The sequence below is a fragment of the Typopeltis vanoorti genome, chromosome 15 (assembly GCF_054136105.1).
Source record: "Typopeltis vanoorti isolate ZY-2024b chromosome 15, IOZ_Tvanoo_1.0, whole genome shotgun sequence".
Taxonomy (NCBI): domain Eukaryota; kingdom Metazoa; phylum Arthropoda; class Arachnida; order Uropygi; family Thelyphonidae; genus Typopeltis; species Typopeltis vanoorti.
The window spans coordinates 84675103-84695400 of NC_143563.1; the positions used below are offsets into that span (position 1 = coordinate 84675103).

General features: G+C 34.7%; 1 protein-coding gene across 4 annotated transcripts in view; it reads right to left on the reverse strand.

The window, feature by feature from the left end:
• The window catches only part of LOC150098944 (uncharacterized), a 139375-nt gene that overhangs the window by 59582 nt on the left and 59495 nt on the right, over positions 1 to 20298 (reverse strand). For all 4 annotated transcript variants that reach the window (XM_090405425.1, XM_090405429.1, XM_090405426.1 and 1 more), the window contains 2 exons: positions 19977 to 20138; positions 3717 to 3807 (listed from right to left, as the gene is read on the reverse strand). In XM_090405425.1, the coding sequence (XP_090261551.1) occupies positions 3717 to 3807; positions 19977 to 20138 (253 nt within the window). The remainder of the gene's footprint in view (positions 1 to 3716; positions 3808 to 19976; positions 20139 to 20298) is intronic.

The window sequence follows — 20298 nt, forward strand, 5'->3', positions numbered from 1 at the left end:
CTTATATGCTGTGTGTAGGTTATACTTTTTTAGTATCTTGGCTATTTTTTCCGAAGTGCCTCGGATGTAGGGTATGGTGATGGCATTTTTAAATTCTTGTTGACGAGAGGGACGGGGAATGGGGGAGGAACTGATTATTTTTTTGATACTGTGTTCACTGTAGCCATTGGAGAGGAAAGTTCCGTGTATGTGGTTAAGCTCAGCAGTGAGGGCGGTTCCACTAGAACAAAGATTGTGGGCTCTCTTGGTAAGGGTTTTAATGATGCCATATTGTTGTGAGGGGTGGTGGGAGAGTTTGTGAATGTATCTGCCTGTGTGTGTGGGTTTTCTGTATACAGTAAAGGCAAGTGTATCATTGGGCAGGCGTGTGACTAAGGTGTCTAGGAAGGGTAAACAATTGTTCTTTTCCTTTTCCATAGTAAACTGGATTCTTGGATGTAGGCTAATGAGATGACCGAGGAAGGAGTCTAACGTGTCTGGGCCATGAGGCCAAATGGAGAACACATCATCTACATATCTTAGCCAGATAGAAGGTTTGAGTGGGGCTGAGTCTATGGCTCGTTTTTCGAAATCTTCCATATAGAAATTGGCAAGGGGGGGTGAGAGGGGGAAACCCATGGCGGTGTTCCTTCTATCTGCTTGTAGATTTTGTTATTCCAAAAGAAATACCCAGAGTTGATGGCAAAGGAAAAGAAATCTAAGATGTCAGAGGGGAAAATGTTTTCTAAGAGAGATAAAGTGTCAGTTAAGGGAATATTGGTAAACAAAGAGGAGATATCAAAGCTTACCAATATGTCTGTATTGTTCAAGGTTAAATTTTTTGTGAGGGCTTTAAAGTGGGTCGAGTTTTTTATATAGGAAGCTGAATTTCCGGTGAGGGGGGACAGAGAGTTGGCCAGCTGTTTAGACAGTCTGTAACAAGGTGCATTGGTGGCATCTACTATATTAAATTCTAATTTAATTCTTTCTGAGTGTTGTAAAAAATCCATTAAACCTCCAACATAATGTCCTCACAGCACTTAAGCCTCTACACAAAAATTGTAAAGTAATTCCAACAGATCAAGTGCCACAGCAACACCGACTGCTGTGTGCAGATTTTAAAATAAGATCGAAGATAAGAACCTCTGGAAGCCATGAGATGAAGACAATTAAGTGGTTTCGCTTAAAAGAAGAGAGTGTGAGGAATCGTTTTAGGGAGAGGGTGTTAGAGAGGATTTCGGATGGACTGGAAGGTGTACAAGATTGGTGGAAACATAATTCAAAAGTAATTCTGAGCTGTGCAATCGAGGTGCTTGGTGAGACATCTGGAAAGATTAGAGAGCAGAAGGAGGGTTGGTGGTGGAATAATAATGTACAAGTGGCAGTGGCAGCTAAGAGGAAGGCAAAGCAGAAGTGGGATGAGTCAAGAGTGGAAGAGGACAGAGAGGTGTACAGAGAAAGAAAGCAAGAAGCCAAGAGAGTTGTGGCACAGGCGAAGGCCATGGCATATCAAGATCTGTATGATCAATTAGAAACAAAGGAAGGACAGAGAAAAATTTACCAACTAGCAAAATGTAGAAATAAAGCAGCAAAGGACATCTTACATGTGAGGCAGATCAAAGACACTGAAAGAAGAGTATTATGGAGGGATGTGGACATAAGAAACAGATGGAGAATATACTTTGAGGGACTTTTGAATGAGGAAAATGCAAAGACTCACAGAGAAGATGGGCAGCCTTCTGAGGTGCAGAACATCAGTAGAGTGGAAGTGACAGAGGCCATGAAGAGGATGAGGAATGGAAAATCGGTGGGCCCCGACAGGATTCCAGTGGAGGCATATAAGGCACTGGGGGAAGAGGGAATTGACCTGCTGTGGGACTTGTTCGTGAAAGTTTGCCAACAGGAAAATATACCCGAGAAATGGAGGGAGAGTACTCTTGTCCTCATCTGCAAGGGTAAAGGGGATGCACAAGACTGTAAAAATTACAGAGGAATAAAGTTGATGTCCCACACAATGAAAATCCTAGAAAGGGTTCTTGATGGAAGATTGAGGAAGGAGGTGGAGATTGCAAAGGAACAATTTGGTTTCATGCCTGGTAGATCAACAACAGATGGGTTACGGCATATGATGGAAAAGTTTCGAGAGAAACAAAGGGAGCTACATCTGGCATTTATTGATCTGGAGAAAGCATACGATAGAGTGCCAAGGCAAGAAGTCTGGAGGTGTCTGAGGGAGAAGAAGAAGGTTCCAGAGAAATATGTCAGCTTGGTGTGGGAGATGTACAGAAATGTGAAGACAAGTGTTCGGACCTGTCTTCAAGAAAGTTTTCAAGTAACAGTTGGCTTGCATCAAGGGTCAGCATTAAGTCCGTTTCTGTTTAACATTGTGATGGAGGTGGTGACGGAGGAGGTGAGAGAAGATGCACCTTGGACAATGTTGTATGCAGATGATATCTTGCTGTGTGCAGATTCAAGAGAAAAAGCAGAAACAAAACTGGAAAGATGGAGAAATGTACTGGAAGAGAGAGGTATGAGACTGAGCAGAAGTAAGACAGAGTATATGTGTAGCACTGTGGGCAGTGGCCAGGAGACAGATCTGGAGCTGGAAGGAAATGTCATCAGGAAGGTGAGGGACTTTAGATACTTAGGTTCAACAGTGGAAGATGGAGGAGTTGAGAAGGAAGTGGGATGCAGGATACAAGCGGGTTGGAGGAACTGGAGAGAGAGATGGCTGGAGTGTTATGAGGGTGCCGATCAATCTGAAAGGCAAAATCTATAGGACAGTAGTGAGGCCAGCTATGACGTATGCTATAGAAACTGTGGCCCTGAGGAAAAATAACATCAGCAGGATGGAAGTAGCAGAGAGAAGAATGCTTAGGTGGATGTGCGGTGTGACCAGAAAGGATCGTCTGAGAAATGACTATGTGAGGGGAACAGTGAAAGTTACGAACTTAGGAGCGAAGATACAGGAGGCAAGGTTGAGATGGTTTGGTCATGTGATGAGGAGGGAGAATGAATATGTGGGAAGAAGGGTCATGCAGATGGATGTGCAAGGAAGGAGGAAGCATGGGCAGTCAAAGAAGAGATGGAGGGAGGCTGGTAGAAGAGGACTTGAGGATGAAGAACTTGGATGTAGTGACAGCCCAAGACAGGAGGATGTGGAGGAGACCTCATCATAAACAGTGACCCCACTTAAGTGGGAGAAGCTGCAGAAGAAGAAGAATCTGTGAAGCAGCACCATACAATGTACAGAAATTTCAACAGTATTTCTACCAAAAAAGAGTACTTAGCTTTAAAGAAAATTGGAACAGCTGCCACAATGGTAAAAATGCAGTACAAACTTAAGAATACATGTTAATTTTTAGCTTGACTTCTTTAACATGAACTACTTTTAGCAGATCCCTTAAATGGTGCCCCAGCTACTAGAAATTCAGAAACAAATTTATACTACTAAATACTAATCCACTATAACAAAGTATTTCTTTGGTCTCTGCTTGATATGCCGTGAAATAAATATCCCCAATAACTACTGCCTATTCTGTAAATTTTTTTTTTTTTTTAAATGTGCTTTTTTTGCTTTCAGAAACTGTCATTTATGTTTGTATTTCTAATGTAGTTTATATATATAATTAATTAACTAGAGATATAATTAGTTATGGATTATAGATAATTTTTTTTGCAAATTTTCAAAGAAATCTAGAAATGAAACAACAGTAACTTTCAAAAAATTCCTGTACCTCAAATGACTTCTCTAGTGGGAAAACACTACCATAAGTAATTTGAACTGCATTTTGTAACTCCAAATTTGGTTCATTTTCTTGCTTCAACCTTCAAAACAATATGGAAACATTATATTCAGGGGAAAAGAAAAAAAAAACCACTTAAATTGTAAAACATTTGCAAAAATACTGAATATTTATAAGTATGCCTAACAAATAACTGGAGAAGTGGAGAAAATGCTATCTTGTCAATTCAGTGTACTGTAACAAGGTAATCTGCATACCACTTTGTTATAAAAGCACCTACTTCTTCATGTAGCTTCCTCAGTGAGAGGGTGCAGCACCATGTCCTTCCAGTTCTCTCTGTTGGCGACTTTCCTTTTTGTTTCTACATAGCTATGTGATCCTATTCATGATATTATATCTTCAAACCATGTCCTTCGTTTTTTTACTTCTTAATCCTTTTCTCATAATTTTTCCTCCTAAAACTGTTAGTATTCTCTGTTCTGCTGAACCTCTCAGTACATGTCTTGCCAATCTCATCTTTCTCTAGATCATTTCCTGTAATAAAGATCTCTGTGTTCTCATTCTCTGTAGGACATCTGTATTTGTCGCATAATATGTCCATGAGATTTTCTGAGCTCTCCTATAGCACCACATTTCAAAGGCCATTATCTGTTGTCTTACACTCTCTTCCTGAATACCCAGTTCTCACTTTCACATGTGAAAACTGGCCACATTAACGTTCTTATAATTCTTTTCTTTGTCTTGATACCCACATAACTTCTGAGCAGATCTTTATTTTTCCAGAAGGCATCTTTAGCTATGGCTGTTCTTATTATTTCTTTATCCTACTTTCCATCTGCAGTAAAGTAGGTGCCTAAATATTTGTATTCTGTTGTATGTTCAATTTTCATATTGTTTATGAATATTTCTGATTCGGAGCTGTGTTCTTTTGAGATTTTCATAAAATTGGTCTTTTTTGCATTTGTATCTGATCCAAACTCTTTACCTTCTTCATTTAGTAGCTGCAGTAATCTGATCAATTTGTTTCTGTTTTCTGCTATTAGAACGGTATCATTAGCATATCTAAGATTGTTGTATTTTATACCATTGATACTAATTCCTATTTTTTGTTTTTCAATCTTGTTCATCATTGTATCACTATAGATATTAAAATAAATTTGGCGAAGGGATACAACCTTGTCCAACTCCTCTTTTTATTTTCACTTAAGAAGTCTCAGAGTTAAGCAGCTACATTTTCTGTTTGATGTAAATAATTTTTATCGTCTGAAGTACATGATCATCTATGTCTAATTTATCTAATACATTGAATATTTTATTATGTTTTACCCGGTTGAAGGCCTTCTGAAAGTCTATGAAGCATATGTATATGTTCCTATTTTTTGAGTGATCTTTCTATTAGTATTTTTAGTTCCAGGATAGTATTAATGGTTCCCATTCCTCTTCTGAAGCCTTTCTGTTGTTCACTCAATTTACCAATTATGGCTCTTTCAATTTCTTTGTTAACAATGGTTAAAATAATTTTAGATGCATGGGATATTAGGCTCATAGTTTTAACATTTTTGTGAAAGACAGAAAAAAATATGATTTTATTTAAAAAAATTTTTTTTTTTATGGGACTGGAAATGGAAACAATTAAAAACCAATAATATAAACTGTTCTGGCAGTCTTATCCTGCTGACTGAAAACAATGATAAATTACACCTGGCATCATGAAATGCCTCTATAAGTAGACAATGGCAGAACTAACAAGGATCTTAACAGTGATTCCAAATTTATCATTACAATGAGAACAATCCATTAAAAACTACATAGCTGTATGCTTTACACAAACTCCTCATCATTTACAAGTAACAGAAAGTGTGCTTATGTTTGCATTAGAAGTGCAAAGGACTGCACAGCCTAATAAATCAGAATTAAAGCTAATTCACAATAACTATAGAGCCAGCACAGAGCTACCACCTAAAAGTGTGGATCAACATTTGCTGTGAGAGCCTTCTGTAGGAGCCTCTTTTCTGGAAGAACTTTTGGTGGGAGTTATTTTTGAACGAATGTTATGCATCTATTTTGCACAACGAAAACCAAAGATTTTTAGAAGGAACAATGCTACATTGAGCGAAGACCAGCTAACAGCTCTTCATTGCAGTTGAAAAAAGAAAATATTCCTCTTGTTCTTGGCAGGATTAGAATCCAAAGGGCACATGTAATTCTTCAACTGCAACAGAGATGTACCAGCTCTTGGAAGGCAGTATGTTGCAGTAACTTTTAATGGTTGCTTAACCATACAAACATACATATCTAATCATGTGTACAACTAATAATGGCAATAATCTATAACCATTATTAATGGAATCTTATCTAGGATTTGAATTAGTATGATACCTACTAAACCAAAAGACTGGCACTCAGAAGTCATGCCACTGACTTCTGATGCATGGTCTAGTCAGCTCAGTCTCCCTGTCCTCAAACTTATTGCATGTGTAGGGATATTCTGCAAAAGTACAAATGCTAGTGCAAGCAACTTCCTATCCCAATAGTCTGAAACAAAACTGATCCAGAAACTGCAAGTTTAAACAGAAGCAGTTTAAACCCAATCTTATTATCATCATCATCATGCACATCAAGGATTTAGGCCTAGCATGGCCTGTTCTGGGCTTAGAAGTCTTCGATGACTGGTTTAAGAGGATGTCCTGGTTTTCTTTTTCCTAATGGCTTGTACTTTAAGGCTTGTTTTGGTAATCTTTCTGTTTTCATTCTTTGAACGTGTTCTATCCATTTATGTTTATATTTTTTAATTTTTTCTATTACTGATTCTTATTTTAATTCTTTCATAATTTCTTCGTTTCTTTTGTGATCAAATAGAGTATACTTTGCAGTTTTTCTCATAAACTTCATTTCTGCTGTTATTAATCTTTGTTTATCTTTTTGTTTTATTGTCCAGATTTCACTTCCATACAATAAGACTGGTAGGGCTAATGTATTGTATACTTTTAGTCTGGTTTGTTTTTGAACTAGGTTTGGTTTAAATATAGAATTAATTACACCTGTTATTTTTAAATATTTTGCAATTTTTACGTTTATATCTTTTTCATATGTGATCATATATCCTAGGTAGCTAAATGAATTCACCTGTTCTACGATCTTGTTATCTATTACTATCTTAGTTCTTGCTGGATCTTGCCCTTAAAAGCCATAGTTTTTGATTTTTCTGTTGATATTATCATACCATAATCTTTGGCTATCTCATTTAGATCTAAAATAGCTTTCTGTAAGTTATCTTCAGAATTTGTAATTATTATTTGGTCGTCGGCAAAAAGGAGAGTGTTTAAGGTCACAGTAGGAGAAAGTTTAATATCTTGATAGAAATTTTCATTCCATTTTATTATTATTTCATTCAAGTAAATATTAAAAAGAGTTGCTAAGAGGGGGAACCCCTTGGTTTATCTCTCTCGTATATGATAGCTCATGATTTAATCTTATTTGTATTTGATTATTTTCATATATACTTATGATAGCTTTTAGGATATTATTTGGTATTTGTCTTTCATTTAGTATGTTAAATAAAATGCTTCTTTTAACTTTGTCAAATGCTTTTTCAAAGTCAATAAATGCAATGTGTTTCTAAATTGTATTCTCTACGTTTCTCTATTATTAATTTTAGGCAAAAGGCTGGGTCTATACATGATCGTCTTTTTCTAAACCCATTCTGTACTTTTAAAATAAAGTTTTCAGAATATTTCATTAGTTTGCTATTTAAAATTCTGCTATATATTTTGTAACAAGAATTTAGTATGCTTATACCTCTATAGTTTTTAGGGTCATCTCTATTACCTTTTTTAAAGATAGGAATCACAATTGCTTTTTTCCATTCTATTGGGGGGTTAGCTGTTGTATAAATTTTATTTAGAAATAATAGGAGTCTTTCTTTGAATCTTGATCCTGCATATTTATACAGTTCTGAACCTAGCTTATCTTCTCCAGGTGATTATCTGTTTCTTGTTTCTTTCAAGCTGATTTCTAATTCTTCTTTAGTTATTTCGTTTTCATTTTCATTAAGTGTTTGACATTTGTCTTTTTTAAAATATTTATCTGTCCACAATTCTGTGTAGAAATTTAGAAATTCTTCTAATTTCAATTCGGTGTTTAATTTTATTATCTTTTCTTTAGTATCTGCATTTAGGTGTTTCAAAATCTTATATACATTGGGTCTTATTTTATATAAATCATGTCCTAAATTAGAAATGAATTTGTTCCATGATTTTATGTTTTTTCTGACTTCTCTTTTAGCTATGGCTCTTATTCTTTTATATCCTATTTCATCTTCTAATCTTTTACTGCTTAACTATTTATGACAGGCTTCTTTTTTAATTTTGATTATTTCTTTGGTTGTATCATCCCATATCTTCAGTTTTTCCCTTTTATTGAATTTTTTGGTCTTTCCTAAGATTTCATTTGCTGCCGCATTTAGTATTATATTAATTTATATTAATTAAGCCATTCTATTTCTATTTCTTCATTTTGTTTTATTTTATCTAGATATTGGTTAATTCTTTGTTCATATAGCCATTGTATATTTGTGTCATTTAACAGTCTAATTTTATATACAAATTAAATTTTATTACTGATTATCCAATCTTATTATTGAATACAATTTTTCAATTTACTGCCTCTGAGATGTCGTATTATACTAAATCAATTTTTTTTTAATAAAAATTCCCCAACCACAGCACAAATGAAAGGTGGAAATCAATTCTGCAGCATTTTTTTTTTATAGCACTGTTTACCAGAAAGCAAACAAAGATTTCGATTCTTGTTTTTATCTAAATTAAGCTAATCTGGATAAGTATTCTTAGTATGGAAAACATGCTCATAATGTAATTTCATGTGAAAATGCAAAACATCTATGCTTATTGAAAAACAATAAATATAGCTAATTTGCAAATGTAGATTAAATTGTTATTTGAAGAGGACAAGAGACTGCTTAATAGCAGAAGTGGAGAAAAGAGTTAGTCTGCTAAATTTGGAGTCAGAAAGTACAGTCAAAATTGATTTTTTGGTATATTTTTCTCCAATTCCTATAATCAAACACTAAAAGTATCTACCATATCAAAAGCCGAGTCCTACATAATTCCCAAACTTCCTTCAAACCATAATGCTGATAACCAGCATTGCAGAACCACTTTCCCACCCCCCCCTCCCCAATTCTCCCTTTTATTGTTCTGGCTTTACCCTTTTCTATTCTGTTGGACTACATTCTAGAAACTAGCTCAAATAAAAAAGGGAAATGAAAGCCTGCCAGTGAACTTCATCCCACCACTAAATCCTTCCAAAAAATAATAGTGAAAGTTACTAAAAAGCATTCCTTACTATCTAAAAACTCATCATATACATCAATAATTACAAGCACAAATTTAAGCTGCATTGATCCTTCATGCTCTTATCTGAAGCATGAAGGATCAGTCTACTGTTTGTCAATGGCGGCTATGCATTCTCAAGAAACAATAGATGTAGCAAAATCCTTTAGTGGTTTCATGTTATAGCACATCTGTACTCTGTGTAAACATCTTATACAGATTTTTTTTTTTAATCCAATACTCTTTTTCTATCCAAAAGCACATTTTGGATAGCTCTTACTGAATTCTCAAAACATGTTTTTCTGAGTTAATTTTTTTTTAACATAAAACTCTATACTGGTATAGGCAATACATAGTTGATAGTAGCATGCCAGGTTATCACTTCCTGATATGCACCTTCTTAAGGTGGGAAGGATATGATAGCACTAAGTAAATAAGTTTCTATTATCATGTCTTTCTGTCAGTCTTTTTTCCAAGTTAACTTATTTGTCAAGTCTCCACTTTGTCAGATCTTACATTTTAGTCTTTTAAGGCACTGCTAACTATTAATTACTTGGATCGTGGCTTTCCTCTGAGCCATTTTTCTGGTTCCAATACCTATTCTGCTAACCTTCACTCTTCCATTTTGTTCAAGTGACCATTACACATTCTTGATGCTAACAATACGCAGTTCCTTCCAATATCTCCATTTTTAATATGATTTTGCCACAGACCTGTTTACTTTCCTCAGAACTCTCATATCTATAAGTTAAAACTGGTTTAAGCACAGTCTTTCATACCTAGTTTGGTACTTCAAATAACTTTATTTATTCCATATAAATATATTCAGCTGGCTCCCTACAATAACAGCTTGGCATATTCTATTATCGGGGTCCATATTTAAATTACAATATTCACTAAAGCATATCTAAAATAATTGAAAACTATTTTAGATATTTATTAATAATTTAATTAATATTAAATATGCTTTAATAAGCTACAGGCTTTTCATAACTGAGAATGCAGTGAACGTTTATCATGTTCCTGACTATTTTCATAATATTCATCTTTTCATTACTGGTATATCAAATTTGTTAATAGCAGTCATTCAATTTAGTTAAAATATCCTGAAGTCTTGTACTTGATTTATTTAGAGTATAGCATTATCTATATAAAGTAAAAATCCAGGCTTAATAACTTTGATCCTGATATCATGTTTAATGCCACTTTGCTGCAAGTGATCCAGATGAATAAATGTTACTGGAGATAGTTCAGTGTAAAATGAATTATATGCAAGAATGTGTACTATCTTCATGTATGTTCTTAAATTCTGACAGCTGACTTAATACTTAAGTATAGTCTACATAGTGATCAGTATAAGTTTGTTATCATCTCTATAACAAACTCATAGTTTGTTATAATGGATATTTGCAATGGTGAATTTCCTTTAGAAAACCATTATGCCTATGGAAATTTGGTTAGGATTTATTTTGGAAATTGCAACAGTGAGCGTCGACTGTGCACCTATAATTATAGCGTATATAGATCTAGAAAAGCATAATGCTTTTCTAGATCTCCAAAGTAGAAATTTAGTTCTTCACAATACTTATTTGGTCAGAAGTCAGCTTGTTCTTTCCCAAATTTCTGGAGTTTTTCTTAGAATCTTCAGCACACTTGCATACATCTTTACCTGAAACATTTAGTAGAAAAATTCTTAGGTAGGTTTACTTTCCTTTTCTTTAGAGAAGTTCCACTCATATCTCTAGAATTTGACCCTCTGATTTATGCAGTATAACCACTATAAAACCATCTTTTAGCAATTTCTTTTAAATTTCATTAGTTTGTTATAGTGAGAATCAACATATTTGAAAATCTGATCAAATATCTAATTTAGTTGTCTTTCCACATTTTCAGATGTCTGATATCCTTTTTTTTTTTGGTCTCCAGTAATGAAATATAATCATGACAATTTCTACTGAATATTTTCCATTACTATTCTGCCACAAATTATCTCACCTAATAATTTTTCACAGAAATTATTCTAGACTTCCAATTTTTATAGGAAAGATAGACTTCTATTTGGGTTTGTAGGTCAGATTTATTACAACTAAGTTATACCAACTAGTTTTGCCAACTATAGCCGTTGGCTTCAACAGGGTAAAGATATATAGATGTAAAACCATTTAAATGCTAAAACTGTAAAAGAACCAAATATAATTTGGTTCAATTTTTATGTCATCTTTATAATATCAAATTCCTTCTATCATTCTCTTTCCTCCATTTCAAAGCTTTTTTCCCAGAGTCTTCAGAATATTTTGCCACCTTTATGGTATTTTTCTTATATATTACCTTCTCAAAATGTTTAACGTATATAAGTTTATTTTTCTCTAAGAACATATGATGACATAATCGTAAAAACGTTTAGCATAATTTCTTCTTTTCCAGGACTGCCTCTATCTCTTGGGTCAACCACAGAATTCTTATTTTTCTATCTTTTCAAAAACTTCATGGCACACTTACTTGGCTGAATCAACATTTTTTTCAGAATATATGACTTAATCTTTAAGGTTTGGTTCTTATTTTCATTCACCCTGTCCCCAATATTTGTATAACCTGAGTTTACAATTCACACCTGGGATTTGTCTAACTTCGATTCTTTTCACTTTTCAGAATTTTAGTACACATTTTTCAACAAATACTCATTTTTACCCTATTCAACATTAGGTGTTAGCTGACACACTTATTGCAGTCCAATTCGAATATATCAGTTAATAGAATAATAAATAAGACAAAATGTGTGTAATTTATTATGTGTGTATGTGTGTGTGTGTGTGGTCTTCATATGAATTATACACATTTACTTACTTGGTATTATTATTATTATCATTGTGTGTGTAAGAGAGAGAGAAAGAGAGATTTATCTGTATGTGTAATGTGGAATTTATTTCTGCTGTTTAGGTCTCCAAAAAATAATATTTATTGTTTATTTGTTTCTTTTTCCTTTTTTAATGATGCGCACAATTTCTGCACTTTTTCACTAGTGATGCCTTTAATGAGACCACAGGTGCAAAATAAGTCACATTTCCAATTTCCTCATCTCAAAATTTTCCCACATTATTCCACTTGAAATTGTCTGCCATTCAAGAAGTTTATTTTTGTGTTAAGTGATGAATATACACAGTTGTTATTCTTTCTTTTCTCTGATTACTACCAAAGCAGAAAGATGTAAGAAAAACAGGCTCTGCTAAGAATTTTGTCTAATATATCACATACAAGGAAAATGACAGACAAATTAAGATTAGTCTACTTTATGTTGGAGAGAATAACACACAGACTACTTGCAGGCGTAGACTTCTGTGGCTAATTGGTTCAAAAGTTATATTTCGGTGATTACACCACATTTTGTATTATTCAGTTATACAAAATACTTAAATAATAGTTCCTGACAAGTTTCGTAAATCGTAGGATTTACATCTTCAGGGGGTAAATAGTATAACTTAAAGTTTAAACAAGAGAATTAATAAATACAAATCATAACCGTCTGGCTATTCATAAACTAAAATAACAGAATGCAGATATAAAACGTTATTGACGTTGAACAATACTGGACGATGTCACGTGTTCTTGTTCTCGTTCATACGGTCCCGAGCTCAGATTGAGGTAGATTTTTTATTGGAGCTGACCACACTTGATGGAGAATTAAACCTTGATTTTTATTGCATTGGGGTGGGTTTTTTAGCATATTAGCAGCTTCTTTAAATTTTCTTATATAACTGTTGTTTTCTATGTATGACATCGTCGTTCTTTGCCAGAGTACATCGTGTCCAGTGGAAGTGGTATGGAAAGCAAAATAATAAAAAACTTCCTTTTCTGGATATTCTATTAGAAGTTAATGAAGAAAGTAAACTCTCCTTCTCAGTATATAGGAAGCCGACAAACACTGGAAGATTTCTAAATGCAACCTCACACCACCATCCTTCACAAAAAATAAGCTTAATTAAAACTCTTCGAGAGAGAGCATATAATATCTCCAGCACACAAGAAAGATGTAATGAAGAACTAAAATACTTAACACAAATCCTCCAACAGAATGGATATGAAACAAAAACCATCAAGAGAATCCTTAAAATGCCTCCAACTAACAACACAATAAAACAGGATTACAAAAACAATCTCGCTTCCTTATATCAAAAATGTTACAGATAAGCTAGCCAAATTAATGAACAAACACAACATAAAAGTAGCCTTCCTTCCTATGGAAAAAATCTCAAGATTCATAGATCCACCAAAACCACTTCATCATCCTCTTAAAAAACCAGGAGTCGACAAAATCCATTGCTCTTGCAGGATTTGCTATGCAGGACAGACAGGAAGATCTGGAGAAATACGCATGGCTGAACACCAAAAAGACGTACAATACAAAAGAGAACAAAAAACGGGTCTTGCTTTCCATACCACTTCCACTGGACACGATGTACTCTGGCAAAAAACGACGATGTCATACATAGAAAACAACAGTTATATAAGAAAATTTAAAGAAGCTGCTAATATGCTAAAATACCCAACCCAATGCAATAAAAATCAAGGTTTAATTCTCCATCAAGTGTGGTCAGCTCCAATAAAAAATCTACCTCAATCTGAGCTCGGGACCGTATGAACGAGAACAAGAACACGTGACATCGTCCAGTATTGTTCAACGTCAATAACGTTTTATATCTGCATTCTGTTATTTTAGTTTATGAATAGCCAGACGGTTATGATTTGTATTTATTAATTCTCTTGTTTAAACATTAAGTTATACTATTAAGTTATATTATTTATGAAGATGTAAATCCTACGATTTAAGAAACTTGTCAGGAACTATTATTTCAGTATTTTGTATAACTGAATAATAAAAAATGTGGTGTAATCACCGAAATATACAGACTACTGATTAATTTATTAACCAATTTTGGGGTATAACCTTTAGCTATAAAGCTAATGTTTTCTGAAAGTAACTTATCTTCAGTTTAGTATCGATTTTAATGGTAATTCAACAAAGTTACAGATATACTGCAATTGGCTATACACCAACATGGGTTATTAAGTTAATAAATTTCCTGATATTCTTTCACATATAAAATATTCCATATCTATTAGCATCCTCAAGTATACAATTCTTCAGAAAAATGTTAAATGAAAAATTCTTAGCCATGACTTATTAAACTATATTCAAACCTATCTAATTAACTTCCTTTATCATTTTTGAAAAGATGCTGTTCACCCATTTTACCTTTCTGTTTTACAAAATTTTTTGTCAGTGTAAACTGGAACTGACAGACGGTCCTCAAGATCTGCAGTCATAAGAAAAGAAGATAATATAAAAACATAAAATTTAATAGATGTGGAATTAGTAGTTGAGCTGATTATGTGCTGGACACATTAAATCAGATTGAAGAGGAGCAGATAAAAAAGGCAGATTCAAAGCACAAAGATTCTTCTGACAAATTTAACAAAACAAGATGGTTAGTCCTTATCCCCATAGTCTGATATGTTAAGTGTTAAATTACTTGACAAGCAATTATATTCTTGTCTTATCTGTTACCAGAGTATGAGCAAACAAAAATTTGCATGTGAAGTAACTTCGAATCTAGGCTATTTGTATTATAAGAGGTGGCGGACTTAACATTAAATTGCCCCAGTTCCATAATGCAAGCAACCAAGAATATAATACATATGTAATATTCTTCTTATTAAAATTATTATGTATTTATAATGGAGGTGTCATTTAATAAGAATAATAATGCAATCCATTAAGTTTGCTTCTCTCATCTCGTGTACAAAACAAATGTTAATAGATTCCTTCTTGCTCACCTTTTCTGATAAACACCTAAAACAAAAATAACATTAAAGCAACTGATATAACCACAAGAAAGAATATATCTTAAAATCCTTTATCCCCTGTTTCATCAAATTGTAATAATTTGTTCTTTTTCTTTTAGGTTATATAAGAAGACATGTCAGAGGTTTTGAAGAAATTCAAAGACACAGAGGTGTGGGCGGTCATCAAATTTTTTGTGCTGCAAGAAAAGTCTGCAACTGAGATTCACCAAACTTTGTGTGAAACTTTAAGGGACTGTGCCCCAGCATATCCAATAGTTACCAGATGGATGGTTAAGTTTAAAACTGGGCGTCCTGTGACAACAGATGCCCCCAGGTCAGGAAGACCTTCCACAGCGATCCCACCTGAAAACATCAATACAGTGAATGCCATGATCCTTAATGATAGAATACCAGCCAAAAACATTGCAAAGACTCTGAGGATATCCAGCGAAGAGTTTGGGTCATAAACCATCAACATCTGGACATTCAGAAGCTCTCAGCAAAGTGGGATCACCAAATGTTTGGATGCCAACCAAAAGAAAGAATGTGTCCTGTCACTTGAAGGGATTTTGGATCATTTTGAGAAATCAAGTAAAACTTTTTTGGCTCATAATGTGACTGTTGATGAAACATGGCTTCATCACTATGACCCAGAGACCAAACAACAGTCAGTGGAGTGGAGACACAAAGGTTCTCCACAGCCAAAGAAGTTCTGAATCCAAAAGTCAACAAGGCAGGTTCTTGCCAGTTGTTTTTTCGAATATTGATGGTGTAATCCTTCCCAAGTACCTCAAAAAAAAAAAAAAAAAAAAAAGGTGAAACTGTTACAGCAGCAGTTTATTCAACAGCTCTGAAGGAGGTACTGAAGGAAAAACGCTGCAGGAAAATGAGCAGAGGTGTGTTGCTTTTGCAAGACAATGCACCTGCTCACAATGCTCATGAAACCCAAAAGACAATACAATGTGCTTTCAATGTCTGCCTGACACCATCTGAATATTTCCTATTCCCAAATTAAAAAAACACTTGAAAGGAAAAAAAAAATTACCACAGATGATGAAGTCATATCTGCAGCTGAGGACTGGTGTGTGCAACAAGGGAAAGATCTTTTTTTCCTCATTGCAAATGATGCAGCATTGTAACAAGTGCATAACACTTTGTGGGAAAAATGTAGAATTATTATTATTATTATTATTATTATTATTACCACGGGCTACTCCAGGAGTCCTTAGACTCATCGAGGGAGGCCCTAAACATCATGTTCACGCAGCTGTTCAACATTCTCACAGTATCTATCATACCTTGCCTTGAACTCGCTCACTGTCATAGCACCCACAACAGACTCTGGCAGCTTATTCCACTCATTTACCACTCTAAAAGTAAAGAACCCAGCTCTAACACCCCTGCTAACCACGCTCTTGCCCAGCTTCCATGGGTGTCCCCTAGTTCTCCCACCACCAGTCCTGCTCTCAAAAATATCATCTGAATTAATCCTATAGAATCCTTTTAGCAATTTGAATGTCTCAATCATGTCTCCCCTTTTCCGCCTATCAACTAGTTTCTGCAACCCACAAATCTTCAACCTGTTCTCATATGGTTCATTCCATAGACCTGCTATCATCTTAGTCACTCGCTTCTGGATCCTCTCAACCTCCTCCCCATCAAGAAGGAACCGAGGTGACCAAATCTGGGCACAGTAGTCGAGATGAGGTCTTATCAGGGCTCGGTACAGAGGTACAATAACTTGTTTTTCTCTGCTCGTCAAGGTATTTTTCAACAACCAAGTGAGTTGATGAGCTGATTTAGCTACTTTCGCAATGTGCCCCCTAAACTTCATCTCCCTATCCACCAACACTCCCAAGTCCCTGGCTTCATCAATCTCTTGGAGTACAGTTCCACCAATGTGGTATACTGCTGCTAATCTTTTCACTCTGAAATGCATAACCTTACATTTTGTCACATTAAATTGACATCCATTCTCCTTAGTCCAGAACTCCAATCTATCTAAGTCATCTTGCAAGACTTTGACATCTTCTGCATTCACTATCGCCCTACCCAACTTTGCATCATCAGCGAACAAATGAACTGTCCCACTTAGACCCTTCCCTATATCGTTAATGAACAGATTAAACAGCAGTGGTCCAAGAACAGAAACCTGTGGCACACCACTAGTCACAGGCCGTTTTTTGTACTCTACTCCTGAATAAACTACTCTTTGATATCTCTCCATCAACCACCCAGCTATCCATCTCACCAACCCTATATCCATTCCCATATGTTGTAGTTTACGGATTAGAATTCCATGTGGTATCCTGTCAAACGCCTTTGCCAGGTCCAGCAGTATCACTGTAAACCCATTTCCCTTATCCAGTTCAGCCGTCACCTTGTTATAAAACTTGAGCAAGTTACTGAGGCATGATCTACCCTTCACAAAGCCATGCTGTCCTCTGTACAGTATCTCATTTTCATCAATCCATTCCTGTATTTTTCCCTTGACTACTTTCTCCAAGACCTTGACAACGACTCCTGATATGCTGATCGGTCGGTAATTTGCAACCATAGTCTTGGATCCTCCTTTATGCAGTGAAACTATTTTCCCCTCTTTCCACGCCTTCGGGACTAAGCCAGACCTGAGACTCAGATTAAACAACATGGTCAAGGGTGTAAGTTACATGATTCTATCTCAATTCTTTCATGATAATTATCACAACTTTTCACCACACCCTCATTACACTAAACTACCTGTCCCTTAGACCATCCTATATTTTATTCCTTATATTTTTGCCATTATCCTTTCATAAATCTTTGTATAGTAGCATAATGATTTTTCTCTACAGTTATATACTCCATCCTTGAGCTTCCTTTATATATTGGGATAATAATCTCCTCAGTCAAATCACCAGTACCATTTTTATTTTTCCAGATCAGTCCAAAAATGTCGTAACAATTCAATCCCAACCTAAAAGAAGCTCTGATCAATTCAACTAGGAAAATCATTTATCACAGGAGATTTGCCATTCTTCATCTTCCTTAATGCTTCTTCAACTACTTAAAGACCTATTTCCCTATTATCAGTCTCACTTCTGTATTCAAGTGCAGGTTATTTCACTACTGCTTTCATCTTTCCAATGAAAAATTCTCTAAAATAATGTTGCCACAATGAATTAATTTCTCTTTTAGTAGTCATGAGATCTCTATCTCCATTTATTAAAAAACTTAGTTCCTCATTGTTCCTTCTTCTATTCTTCATTAATCCATATAACATTTTCATGTTCTAATTAATATCTTCCTCTAACTTTTTTCTATATATTTATATGTATATTGATCCCATACATAAGAGGTAAGAAGAGCCTACAGCATATCAGTGCTATGTGGGGAGGGAGTAAATTCAACCCAGGTTTTTGTTTTTTTTTCTTTAATGTTAGTGAGTAAGTGAGTAAAGTAAGTGAATGAGTGAGAAGTAAAGTGAAGTGAGAGAGAGGGAGATTAATGATTAGCCTAAATGCACTGTTTTGGACAGCATCAAGAATTTTTAGGGAGGTTTTTGGCATACCAAACCAAATGTGAGAGCAATATTCTAAGGTTGCATGAATTTAAGATAGGTAAAGTTAGATGCTGACAGATGAAAAAGAATACTATGGGCAGAAAAAGATGTTGCATTTTTTGGAGCCTAAGGAGAGTACAGATGTCATGTGTTTATGTCAGCAGAGACCAGAGGTAAATGTCTAGTCAAAAAAAGAGATTTGCTTACATTCGAAGTGACAGCATGCTACCAACAACTGATGAATAGTATGGTGTTCAGTGCTTATAACACTGGTTACTATATTAAAAGTATTTAAATTGTACATGTTTTGGGTCATAAAGTGTTACAAAATAAAGACTTATTGTTACAAAGACCATATATTTATAACGTACTTATGTTCTTACAAATTGCCTACCGGTTTCGCTAGTAACTGACTAGCTTTATCAAGGCTTGCATAGTACAAAAAAAAGGTAAATGCAAAAAAAGGTTTAAAAATACAAAGAATAGTTAGTATCTGTTTGGTAGCTAGGGTGACACGTTTGCATGACATAACTACTCAGCATCATGAACACACGTTACATGCAAACGCGTAATATGATTATTCGCGTACTGTAGCTCTGTTGAACTGAGGGAGTTAATTAGATTTTTCCAGGTATCGTTCAGAATGGCCCCTTAATTTCTGTTTAGGTTACTTCCCATACGTAGTACAACTGCCGCTTCTTTAAATACTCGATGTCTGTAATCCTCGTCTACGTAAGGCATGGAGCTGTTATTCCAGTCTATAGCGTGGTTCGAAGTTGAAAAGTGATGTGCCAATCCTGAGGTGATCGTTCTGTTGTGATTAACATCGCCTACATGTAAAATATATGGTCTTTATAACAATAAGTTTTTATTTTATATTAAAAGTATGTTAAAAACTTGCAAGCTTTTAACATAATTTTGGTAATAACATCAGTTTGTAAGTGCCAGAGGCTGTCCATCTCTGAGATGGCAAAACATCTTTTATGTATATAATTTTTCTTCTCTTATTCCTTATCGCTAATGGAAGGAGGAAGAGGACAATGTGTAAATGGTGCTTGGGCACCTTCTATTGATGCTTTGCTTGTTGGACTATGTGACCAAGGCAGAATTGTATATTATGACCATAGCAGCATTTCTTAAGAGGCTAGGCTGACTGTTTTACAGAACACAAAGCCCTGCCACTTCCATATCAGATCATATAAACTGTCTTCAGCTGAAACCTCAATCTCATAATAACAAACCTGAAAGGAACTTAAGAAATGGTTTGTTAAGGTGAAATGTTTGGTACAGAGAATTTTATTTAGAATAGCATTAATGCTAAGGTGCTTTGGCTGGGAATTTTTTTGGAAATTTCATTGCACATTTCATGACAGAAATCAAATCCTGATCATTCTATTTGAAGAGATAACATATTGTATGATACCCTTGCAAGTGAGATACAAAGGTTCTTGTTTGATGTATGATAGGACTTCTACAAATGCTTTTTACATTTTAACTTAAATATGTATAAAAACTTACTTATTAAAGGTATCTTGTGAACAATCTTCATAATTCATTGCATTAACTGATAAAGCAGCTTCCTTAGCATGATCTATTAAACCTGTAATTATTTCTGATAATGGATAATTTTGAAGTATCCCCCTCACTTCCGACCACACGTTTTGTTTTGTTATATTTCTGCTATAAAAGACAATAACAAAATAAATTATGCAGTCAGACTAGTAAATGAAAATAAAAGTGAAAATATTATTTTCATTCAAAATACATGATTCAATCTAACTATGGTACAGTAATGCTTTTCAGTTTTAAATATTTCAATTGTACCTATCAGATGATCAGC